The sequence below is a fragment of the Aquarana catesbeiana genome, linkage group LG03, assembly GCF_042186555.1.
Source record: "Aquarana catesbeiana isolate 2022-GZ linkage group LG03, ASM4218655v1, whole genome shotgun sequence".
NCBI lineage: Eukaryota > Metazoa > Chordata > Amphibia > Anura > Ranidae > Aquarana > Aquarana catesbeiana.
This window is the reverse complement of record NC_133326.1, coordinates 52,081,234-52,093,571: the sequence shown is the minus strand read 5'-3', so window position 1 is coordinate 52,093,571 and position 12,338 is coordinate 52,081,234. Positions and strand designations below refer to the sequence as shown.

The 12,338-nt window shown below is 40.8% G+C and overlaps 1 protein-coding gene across 4 annotated transcripts in view; it reads left to right on the top strand.

Moving 5' to 3' along the window:
- LOC141131360 (ADAMTS-like protein 5) overlaps positions 1 to 12,338 on the top strand; it is a 118,584-nt gene that overhangs the window by 45,075 nt on the left and 61,171 nt on the right. For all 4 annotated transcript variants that reach the window (XR_012242759.1, XM_073618523.1, XM_073618521.1 and 1 more), the window contains exons 3-7: positions 4,788 to 4,951; positions 7,818 to 7,878; positions 7,963 to 8,065; positions 9,946 to 10,073; positions 12,158 to 12,281. Coding sequence is in view for 3 of the 4 variants with exons in the window: in XM_073618523.1 (XP_073474624.1) it covers positions 4,788 to 4,951; positions 7,818 to 7,878; positions 7,963 to 8,065; positions 9,946 to 10,073; positions 12,158 to 12,281 (580 nt within the window). In the remaining variant the exon portion in view is untranslated. The remainder of the gene's footprint in view (positions 1 to 4,787; positions 4,952 to 7,817; positions 7,879 to 7,962; positions 8,066 to 9,945; positions 10,074 to 12,157; positions 12,282 to 12,338) is intronic.

Sequence of the window (12,338 nt, the reverse complement as noted above, 5' to 3'; positions counted from 1 at the left end):
GCTCATACACAGCTGTCTCATTGGGAAATAGAAGAAGCTTTGGAGAACATGTAAATTTGCACAAAGGAATCAAGTATGCAAGGGTGTATGCCTATTATGGTGAACAATAATAATTCAACTGCTATCTAAAACTCACAGTACCTAATTACTTTCTAAAAATATCCGTAGACAGAAGGTCACCTTGAATGTAAATACTGGTTGCAGACTCGATTGTGTTGTTTAAGAAATGTACATGTCATCATCCTCTTGAAGCTCTCAGACAATATAGACAGTACAAAGTACATGGCTATCGGAATCTTGTCAAACTCCACCTTATTCTTCACACTATCCAGGTGATCTGTGGATTGGAAATGAACAATATTTACTTTAGAGGCAAAGAAGCTGATCCGGTAATAGCAAGGTTTTCCTGGATACATGTATTGGTTGGCTTGATATGTCATTTTACTGAAAGCACTTGAGTTCCAAAGAAGTTATACTCCTCTTATCATAGCAATTATTAAGCCTTGTGCCCATAAGGAGCGGCTGCCAAAGACGCATTCCAGCATAGCTTGTGACAATTTAGGAGACTATTGGACAGTCTAGGGCAGGGGTGCCCAACCTTTTGAAGAGCAAGGACCACTTAAGCGACTTGGTAACCGGTCACGGGCCACAATTAATGGACTCTGCAAATGCAGAGCGGACAAGGACACAATCCACTCTACCCTATGGGCCCTCCGATCTGCTGAGATGGAAGGGGATGAATCCCCTTATGTTCAGGTTTGAGGTAGGCAGGTGTAAAAGGATACAAGTCTGTTTACATCTGCTGCTCCACAGAGGTGAATAGAGGGTCAGATTTGGTCAGACCGATTGTGTGAAAAGGGGGTATCATTCCGCCTGTTACAGGAAGTGGCACTTTACAGGAAGCAGAGGCTTATGCCTCACTGCTCTGCATCCACTTGAGTCCTCTACCGCCGCCTTCATTCACAACACTGATGCTCTGAGATGGCCACCGGCAACCCGCAATTTGGGCTTGCCAACCAGCCATCCCAGAGCAAGAGGTTGCGGGCCACATCAGGGGGCTCAGTTGCCCACTGGTTGGGCACCCCTGGTCTAGGGGGTTACCTAGAGGGCAATAACAGGCACATTCATGAGTCATAAGTACTTATTAAAAACAAAAATATCCAAAAAAAACGCATTTCAAAAAAGTTATAAATTGATTTGCATTTTAATGAGTGAACTAAATATTTGATCCCCTATCAATCTGCAAGATTTCTAACTCCCAGGTGTTTTTTATACAGGTAACAAGCTGAGATTAGGAGCACACTCTTAAAGGGAGTTCTCCTCATCTCAACTTGTTACCTGTATAAAAGACACCTGTCCACAGAAGCAATCATTCAGATTCCAATCTCTTCACCATGGCCAAGACAAAAGAGCTGTCCAAGGATGTCAGGGATAAGATTGTAGACCTACACAAGGCTGGAATGGGCTACAAGACCATCACCAAGCAGCTTGGTGAGAGGGTGGCAACAGTTGGTGCGGTTATTCTCAAATGGAAGACCAAAATTGAGCTCCTTGGCATCAACTCTACTCGCCATGTTTGGAGGAGGAGGAATGCTGCCTGTGACCCCAAGAACACCATCCCTACCGTCAAACATGGAGGTAGAAACATTATGCTTTGGGGGTGTTTTTCTGCTAAGGGGATAGGACAACTTCACCGCATCAAAGGGATAATGGACAGGGCCATGTACCATCAAATCTTGAGTGAGAACCTCCTTCCCTCAGCCAGGGCATTGAAAATGGGTCGTGGATGGGTATTCCAGCATGACAATGACCCAAAACACATGGCCAAGGTAACAAAGGAGTGGCTCAAGAAGAAGTACATTGAGGTCCTGGAGTGGCCTAGCCAGTCTCCAGACCTTAATCCCATAGAAAATATGTAGAGAGAGCTGAACGTTCGAGTTACCAAACATCAGCCTTGAAACTATATGACTTGGAGAGGATCTGCAAAAAGGAGTGGGACAAAATCCCTCCCTGTACAAACCTGGTGGTCAACTACAAGAAATGTCTGACCTCTGTGATTGCCAACAAGGGTTTTGCCACCAAGTACTAAGTCAAGTTTTGCGAAGGGGTCAAATACCATACTTATTTCACTCATCAAAATGCAAATCAATTGTATAACTTTTTTGAAATGCGTTTTTTTGGATATTTTTGTTGTTAGTCTGTCTCTCACTGTTAAAATAAATCTACCATTAAAATTATAGAATGATTGTTTCTTTGTCAGTGGGCAAATGTACAAAATCAGCAGGGGATCAAATACTTTTTTCCCCTCACTGTAGATCTATAGGCAAAACTTTTGGAAGATTTCCCCTTTATCACTTTTTTAGGGGTCAACCCAAAATTTTGGATTTTCTTTTACTTTCACTTTCAGTTATAATGGTAGACAGGACAAATAGAGAGGGTGAATCTCCTTAATGAGGACACAGAGAGCAATAACAACTGACAGGGGTTCTAATCCATCTCCATATAAGAAGACATTAATAACAGTACCTACATCCAATGTACAAATGGGTAATAGCAAAGGGCCCAATAGGAGTCCAGGGGCAGTTGTGCAAATATACCTGGGTATATCTTGTTATTAATAGGGCTACTGCCAGATGAATGTTGCAGCAAAATACAGTTGGAAGGGCCCCTGAGGATGCGGCGTCTGTGTGTTGGAGACCTGAAATGGTCAGTGGTCACAGGGGTATCCTCCAGCTGTTGTCCGACCAGCCTGGAATGGGACTTCTCCATGCAGGAACTGTGGTGTGACACTGAAAATCAGAGTTGGCCTATTTACTCTGCGCTTTGGTCCATCCTCAGTAGTTTAGAATACTCTCTTCTGGTCTAGGTTAAAATATAACAGCTGCAACTCCATGGACTGGACATGTGGTTCAGTTCTCTCTGTCTACTTCCTGGAAATTCCCCTTTTATAAAGATACATAAGCCCTCCAATCTGGAGTTTCTGGCCCAGCTAGCAGGGACAGGAAGTGATGTACATAAATAACTTTATGACAGTAAGAAGAACAGCCTCTTACAATCACAGACAGTTGAGGGCAGCAGATCCCCTACACTAGCATAGCGTGATCACAGCTATCTGCTCTCCATTGAATACAGTATATGCAGCACTCTGCCACTACATTTTATGAGTCACTCGCAAAGCTAAATCCGTGGGGAAGCAGTCAAACCCACAGCAACCATTGTAGTCCAGAACATCACACTCTGGTCCACTCATTACAGAGGGACCAAAAGAACTAAATTTACCCAACCCACCTAGCACCCTTTCTTGGACAGTGCTACAGAATACAGAATGCTTTATTAATCCCAAAGGGAAATGGGTACAAAAGCCTTTTCTTACTCCATACTCTTATTGCCACTGGTTCTTGGATTTTGCACTGCATTATAATCATTATCAAGGTCTATATGAGTCCCATTGTTTCTGGATTGTGGCCAAATATGGACTTAGCGGTGACAATGACAGTATGCATTTGTCTATTTTTAGATAAGGATGAGCTCCGGCGTGTTTGCACAGCCCAGGTGTAGAGCCCGCCAGGAAGTCGGCACTGCGCTGCGCTAATCACAGGCAGTGAGACATTTTCTGATCTCTGCAGCCGCGCATCGGGACAATGTCTCACTGCCTGTGATTAGTGCAGCGCAGTGCCGATTACCTGGCGGGCTTTACACGTGGGCTGTGCAAACACGCTGGAGCTCATTCTTATTTTAAGATCTGCCAGCTGCCTTGAGTATAGGGTGAATAGACTTCCATTGCATCGCAATTGGTTATCAATAGTATCTCTCTGCACGTACAGTCATCATACACCCACCTTTATTGCACCTGTGTAGTCTGGGTTCTACAGTATTTGAAAGAAAAAAAAAAATTAATTCGCTACTATACCATCCCTCTTTTACCCTATAATCAGAATAATGCCACACGGGTACCTTGCTTTTCTTTTCCATTGACTGAACAATTGGTCCATGTAATATGAGCACAAACAGTACATTCATTCTTAAAACAGCTAAAATTCCTCCAATTTACACAAGTGCTGGTTGCCCGAATAGGTGCTTGAATGTCCTTTGTGTCCCCACTCTATAGAAGATCACAGGGGGGCTTTATAATGTCATTATTTGTATTATTATACATATATTACACTGAGCAGGTGAGTATTATCTGCTGTCAGTTTCTTTGTTTCCCTTTTGTTGGTTGTGGAACTCGGAGCGTATTATTGAACTGTCACAGCGCAGACTGATTTCCCTGTCACTGGTGCATAAAGCTGATGTTGCCACCTCATTCATTTTCTGGCACCATTTCATTGTCCCAACATGCTGTTTTTATTGTTGGCTTGTCATCCTGCAAATCCATGTTTTACTAGGTTTGGAAACACAAGACGAGTGTTGTTTTCTCTTGTGATAAGGCTGTTCTCTCTTCAGAAAATGGATGATGGAACCGGCAGACCATATTCTCATGTTCACAATGCTAAGTATATATGTAAACACCATTGGCCTCGTTCCATTCTGGGTCTACTCCATAACCCCAGGGCTAGATACCCTGTACTGCTTTCACTGTGTGATAATGAGAGAAAGCTACAAGAAGAAGGAACTACAAATATAAATCATGTTTGGACTGTTTATTGTTTTCTGCAGGCAGAAGTTTCCTTTAGTTACCAATGGTGGAATCCAGATTTTTATTGACATTTCATGTTCTACAACTATAAATATAAATGGTTAATTTATAAGGTGAATGCAGATTTACTCTGTCTTTTTTGTTTTTGTAGGTTCAAAGACCATTGTTTCACAGAGGAACAGTCATCAATTTTGGCCCCGAGCATAGTCTACCACAGAGGTCCAGCAATGAGTGGGGTTCATGGCAAAGCTGGTCTCCCTGTTCTCGGACATGTGGAGGGGGAGCTGCAGTGCGCACGCGCCAGTGTATTGTAAGGTATCAGTATATGATAATACTCATACTGACCAACACAGGAAGACATTTTTTTTTACTGACGTTTCTACAAATGTGGGTAATAATAGATAAATATAACTGGGGTTTGTGTTTGTGCACACAACCGAAAGGTTAGTACCTCAGGTGGAATTTTTGGGACTTTCTTTTTGAAAATTAAAATTTAGCATGGTTCTACTTAATAAAAAATAAATATATATATATATATATATATATATATATATATATATATATATATATATAATTAGGGCTGTTACTGATTAAAATTTTTGTGTTCGATTAATCGATATTTTTTAATCGATTAATCGACTAATTTTGATTAATTACAACTCGCATACAGATCCAACTACTTTTAGCTGACGTCATGCGTAGCTCCTCCCCCGTACGCGTTACGTTCAATCAGAACTTCCTCAGAACTTCCTCAGTGGGGCTGGGCTACGGCGTCACCCTACAGTCTATTTAAATAGCACCGTTGTGCATCAGGGGGACCGATGGAGAGCCAGAGACATCCATCACCTGCTGAGTGTCAGCTCTTTGGAAAAAAAAGTGCCCTCATCATAAATGTTTCTTGATTGCTGGATAACCAATCAATGTCAGTTCATCGTCAAACTGACTTACAGCCATGAAAGCCCTCAGATATGTTGATTTTCATAGCCAAGTCCAGGATTTACATAGATGTTTATCTGACTACTTTGACCAGTGAGATCAATCAAATCGTTAGGATCGGTCTTCCTCAATTTATGATTTCATGGACATCGACGTCACTGGACTCCTCCCCCCTTCCCTTCGTTAGCAGACGGAGGCACTTGGGGAAGGGGGGAGGAGTCCGGTGACGTCTATGTCCATGACATCACCGGATCTCTGACTAAACTCCCTGAAGACCCGGAAGCCAGCAGAGAGGTGAGTACCGATCATAGGAATTTTGATCGATCAAAAAAATTAACGATTAATCGAGGAGTTAATTGTTAATTTCCCCAGCCCTAATATATATATATCTCAGAATATGAGGTAATACACGCTAATATTTGAAATGATAACAAAAGTGGAGGCTCTTTAGTCTAAGTTTTACAGTTTGTTGCAGCTCTAATGCCGCGTACACATGAGCGGACTTTACGGCAGACTTTGCCCGGCGGATGGGATTTTGTCGGACAATTCGATCGTGTGTGGGCTCCAGTGGACTTTGTTTTCTCAAAAGTTGGACGGACTTACATTTGAAACATGTTTCAAATCTATCCGACGGACTCGAGTCCGGTCGAAAAGTCCGCCCGTCTGTATGCTAGTTCGACGGACAAAAACCCACGCTAGGGCAGCTATTGGCTACTGGCTATGAACTTCATTGTTTTAGTCCGGTCGTACGTCATCACGTACGAATTCGACGGACTTTGCTTGATTGTGTGTAGGCAAGTCCGTTCATTCAGAAAGTTCGTCGTAAAGTCCGTCGAAATGTCCGCCGGGCAAAGTCTGCCGTAAAGTCCGCTCGTGCGTACGTGGCATAACTCTAGAGATGAGGGGAATTTCTGAAAAGTTTGATCAGTTGCTACTGTGAAAAAGCCAACTCTATAAAAAAAATTTGTGAACTTCTGAAATCTGGAAATTCTGAACTGAAGACCCATCAATCATAAGCAAGTTCCAGAAAACTGGGTGTTAGGCAACGCATACGTTCATAATTTTTTTTTTCCTTCAACCAGTGGGAAACAAAATAAAATGATCTGATTCCCCCATCCACACATTCAAGGTGGATGGGGGAATCCTTTCCACTGTGTATTGTGTTCTGATGGCAGGGAGCCTTCCCGTCAGAACACACTGATCAGTTTTTCCGGCTATAGCTGGCGGCACTGATTGATCTGGAAAAACCCAACAGGCTGGTTGTACGGTAGTCAATTAGTAGACCAGGGTGCCCATACCATGAATCAAAATTCACCCAACTTTATAGCAGCAAATGTGAAAAAATTTGAGTATGGTTTGAGGAACCACTTCCTTTGAAAGTGGGTTCTATGGCAGATGGTTGGGTCGTAGTGGCACTGGAGGTCAATCTAAGGGTGCCCAGAGAGCAGCTGCAGATATAGGGCAGATACAGCCTTTAGTACCCATCTCTTGAAAACATTTTGAGAATCCTGACTACATAAGAGAACATTGAGTTTCGGATTAGACTCAAGACATCTGAATTCATGAAATTAGGTCAGAAGTTGTCATCCAAATGCTGGAATCAACTTTTTTTTCTAATATTTCTAGCACTGAATGTAAGGGCTTACAAGTAATTCTTCCAGCTAGCTGGCTTTCCAAGCCTACCAAAACCCAATTTAATATATGCATTAATCATTATTATACATAGAAGTAAGAACAGAATGGCCAATAAAAATCAACAGTAATCTTGCTCCCCTCTAATGGCTCTGACCTAATGAGATGAAAATCAAATTAGTTGGTTTTGGTTATTACCCTTTGGAGATTGCTCTTTGCATTATTTAATAAGCCCATTGGTGTTTGGGAGCTTAAGTGCTTATAGGATACGTCATTACCACCAAGTATATGATTGGGTGTAATTTTATGATGCATGCCTTAAGACTTATAGGCTTTCATTATGCAATATGAGAAATGTCTTTTATCTTACACAGCCAAACTATGTGCTCTTTGTGAGACAAACTCATTATTTAGGACAGCTATCTTTGTTATGACGCCTCTTATTTTTATGCTGAAAACATGTCCTTTCCTGCTAAGTTGTCAGCGGAAGAATTTGTATGTCTGTCCTCAAATCTTCAGATGTATTTCTGTAACGAGATAATGTCATATTGGTTTCAGGTTACAAAGTTAACTCTTGCTGCTTTCATTCATAATCGTTGCTGTTTCTCAATAGAGATGCTGCAGGACCAGACTGCCTGGGAGACATAAGACAGTATCAAGCATGTAACATGAAGGTAAGTTCTTGAAGTTCCTGTCCTGTGCTCGCTCAGATCTCTAAGGCAAATTAACATTCAGTGACCGATTTTCTTCCTGTGCAGGACTGTCCATCAGGGGTGACTGATTTCAGGCATTTCCAATGTTCTGCATACAATAGTAAGCCTCTAATGGGAAATTATTACAAATGGACCCCTTTCCAGTCAGGTAAATAATGTATCTTTTATACTTGTTGAATAAGCTAAATAGCAAATCCATCTATAAATAAATAAAACAATAAAAAAGAATAATAATTTAAAACGAATTAGCAAAAAAATGAATAAAAAGGAAATAGGAAAAGTAAATCAGACAACTTGATGTTAATTGGTTAAAGTTTAACTCCAGGAATTATCTTTAAAACAAAAAATATCATAATGATCCAGCTTGGTAACATTCTTCATTACCCCACATCGAGATGGATACAGAAATTCACTGTAGTAGCCTGTGATACTGTACATACAGTCAGCGCTGATCTCCTCCAGGCACTGCTTGAGCGACTTGTCTTCTGTATGCCGAACATGGTGGGGTGCTTGCTTGGCACCTCCGCCATTCAGAAGATGTCTTGTATTTTTTTCAAAGAATAGGAGGCTTTCTCTGATTGGAGGAGGTGGTGATCTTGACATCATCCTCCTCTCTTTTCCTCGTCCAGTCAGAGAAAGTCTTGTATGAAAAAAAAACAAAGTTGTTCTCTACATGGTGAAGGGGCTAAGTGAACAAGTTCCTGTGTTCAGTATAGAGAAGGCAATCAAAAGTCAACAAACCCCACAAGATTTTAAATGTAGCATTTGCCTTTTAAGGATATCCAAAATACTTCTAATGCATGGACAACAAGATATAAATACTGAAAGTTGTCATTGATGTATATCACATTACTATTGTGTACTTTGTATGTAATCTGTAGTTGATATACCCGTGTATTTGGTTTTAAAAATAATAATGTGGAGCAGATTTGCATTTTTTTATTGCTGATTAAATAAACATTGTTTTGGGTTGTCCCCAGACCAGTCATAGGGGGGAAATCTTGCAATGAGGATACTAATTCTGGTGACCTGGGGGTCCCCAAGCGATTCTCTTTATTTGATGGCATTTCCTCTGACTTGTTGTGGCTTTGGGACAGGATGTGAAGGGAAATCTCCACAATGGGACAAAGATGTCATAAAATTTATCAGGGGTTATAAACCTTTCTCACTCTATCCAAAATGAAAAAAGTTTTGCCTTCAGATCTACTTTAAGTATACAGAAGGTAAGTTACTTGAGCAGCAACTGGAAGAGACCAGCGCTGACTGTAAGTAGCACATACTACTACAATGAATTTCTGAATCCTCAGCAGCCCTCTAGAGATGAGATGTGAAAAATTAGATATGAACAAGCTGGACCAATGTAAGTAAAAAAAAAAAAAAAAAATAATAATTCCCAGAGTTCAGTTCTGTATTAATTAATTGCAAAAGTGTTGTTATAAAGAAAAGCCTTTGCAAGTGTCTCGACATTTTAAGCTTCAAAATTTTAGCATAGGTCCAAGTGTAAGCATGAACATACTTTTTTGTTATCCACTACTGACAATAGTCTTACACTATGAACCTGTTGAGGCTAAGCGGTTCCAAAGATTGTGTTGACACTTGAGGCTCCTAAAATGAGGCCAAAGTAGCATGAAGATGTTCTGTACCATATCATAGAGGCACTGTAGGTCCCTACATTAACCCCAGAGCTCTTGGAGCCGTGGATAATTGTGTCATTCCCAGCCTGAATAGGTTTTGCTCTGCAGGAAAAGAATATTGGTAGCAGTTCAAAGCAAAGTAGCAAGTGGCATGGTTTATATACATCAATAAAAAAGGCAGATTATGTGAAATTAGAGGTGCAGAAAAGGATTTGTGTCACTGTACTAGCTGGTGCCATTTTCAGGGTTTGGCAGATCCATTGTAAAAATATTTAGCATAATACCACTTTTAGCGTTCCTCTAAACTAAACCGATATGTATTTCTGCTTTCCAACTTTATAATCTCAGGCAATAACATATGAAAATCTAGTCTGACTGTTTGTTTCTTGTTAAGGACAAGGAGACTGTGAGCTAAGTTGCTTGGCACAAGGGCAAAACTTCTATTATAACTTTGGCAGAGTGTTGGATGGAACATCATGCCATGTGCAGTATGATGGCTTTTGCATCAATGGCCAATGCCTGGTAAGTCTCATTATATGATGGATCCATTAAAGTACTACATAAACGTTTAATAAAAAATTCAGAGGACCATCAGTCCTTCAGTAAATTAACTGTACATCCCTCACCTTATATGCCAACCGCATTTTATTTACTAGGTCAAACCTTCACATCTGTTTCTGCTAATCCGTATAACCCTAATACATCATCCACATTTCTTACTGAAGTGGTGACTGATTTATTACAGGTGCTAGAAGAAATATTTTCTTTACAAGGATGAAATATTGGCAAGTTGAGAGAGGCGGGGTGGAGTGACCGCAGTGTTTTCTAGTATAGTATAAAATGAAGGTGTTCGATCTCCATGCACCTTGTTTGTACCTGTTGGCCAATTTTTAAGCTTACCATAGTAACATACAGATCTGAAGAGATTGTATATTTTTTAACAGGTAGCGTACTCATTTATCAAACTATAGCTCTCAAAGGACAGCAGAAGGAAATAAAAAGCTTCTTGAAATGCTTAGGTATATTGAAGGGTCTAAGGCAGTGTTTCTCAACCAGGGTTTGATGGTACTCTAGCGTTCCTCCTGAGGTTGCTAGGTGTTCCTTCAGCAATGAGCAATTGTTTGTTGATCTTCCATCTACTTAGAAAAATACATCTGAGCAGGTATAGTAAAAAAGAAGGCTGAGGTGGGATATCCCACCTAATGATATCCTGATAGGTAAAGAATTCATTGACGAATGCTCCCATCTACACTGACCACAATTGCAAAGGGGAAATTTTCCACTAACCATGTAAGGGCTCACTTCTATACCAACCATTAATATTGGAGGACATCACAATTTATACAATGTGGAAAAAATGCACCCAAGCTCTACCGCATGACTGAAGAATAATGAGCCAAATAACGGTGCTCAGGCTGTGTCCCATGAACATCAAAATAGCAAGAAATTCCAGCAACACGATTGCTTCTTCTTAAAACTTTATTGAGCACTAACAGCAGTGCGACATCTAAAATGCTAACATGTTTCGGCCAAAGTACACTTAATTATTTTATTTAAAACTTTTTTCAAATTATTGAACATGCTAATGTACCATGACCCGTAGGTATCATTCTTTTTAGCAGGGGTTCCCTGAGAATGTGACATTTTATTTCAAGGGTTCCTCAAGGGTATATGGGTTGAGAAAGGCTGGTCTATTCTTTATTTAATCTTGTTATATTTTAATTAATTTTCACCTGTTGCTGCAAAGGTAGAGGAAAATATTTGAAAAAGTAACAAGTCCACCTTTTGTGGTGCAGATATTAGATGTCAAAGCTGAACTCCAGCCTTCCCTTCAGTCTTGTACAGTCTTGTCTTGTATTCAGGGGTCTTCAAACTTTGGGAACAAAAGGCCTGTTTACTTAAGACTCAGGGGCCAGACTGTGGCCAGTGGGAGTAGAAAATGCCCTAGCATCAATGGGAGTAAAGCATGCCCCGTCATTGGTATTAGTTGGAGTAATATTGCCCCATTGTTGGTATTAGGGAAAGAAATAGTGCCCCATTATTGGTGTCATAGGGAGGACTAGTGCCCCATTGTTGGTGTCAGTTGGAAGCATAGGGCCCTGCAGTTGGTGTCAGTGGGAAAAATAGTGCCCCATTGTTGGGGTGAGTGATTAGAATAATACCCTATTGTTGGTATCAGTGACAGGAATTCTACCGCATTGTTGGCTTAAAAGGAATAGTGCCTTTTTTCAGTGGGAGGAATAGTGTCCCAAGGGCTTGATAAAGGCAAGTAAAGGGCCACATCTGGCCCCTTGGCTGCAGTTTGGAGACCACTGGCACAGTTGTACAGGTTCATCCCTTGTACTGAAATGTATTACTTTGATTTCACTGCATACTGTGAGCTTCCTATATATGCATAGATGTTGCAGAAAGTCAGACAGAGTCCACCTCATTTCCTGGAATGTCTATCAGGCCAAAAGGTGCCAATTCAGGAGTTCAGGACAAATAATATGCAAAGTGTGTGGTAGCATAGCGTATTAAAATGATCCAAAATTGTTTTTGTTTTGGGAACTTAAACCAAACCAATAAATTCAAAGAACATTTTTCACCTTTTTTTTTTTTTGCAGCAAGTGGGTTGTGATTCCATCTTGGGATCAAATGAGAAGATGGATATCTGTGGAGTCTGCGGAGGAAGAAATGTATCATGCCGACACCACCACAATGTCTATACTACAAAGTACCCAGCCTCTGGTAACTGTCACACTACACTTGGCTTAGGCCATACTGCAAGACTAGAATGCAGGGCTG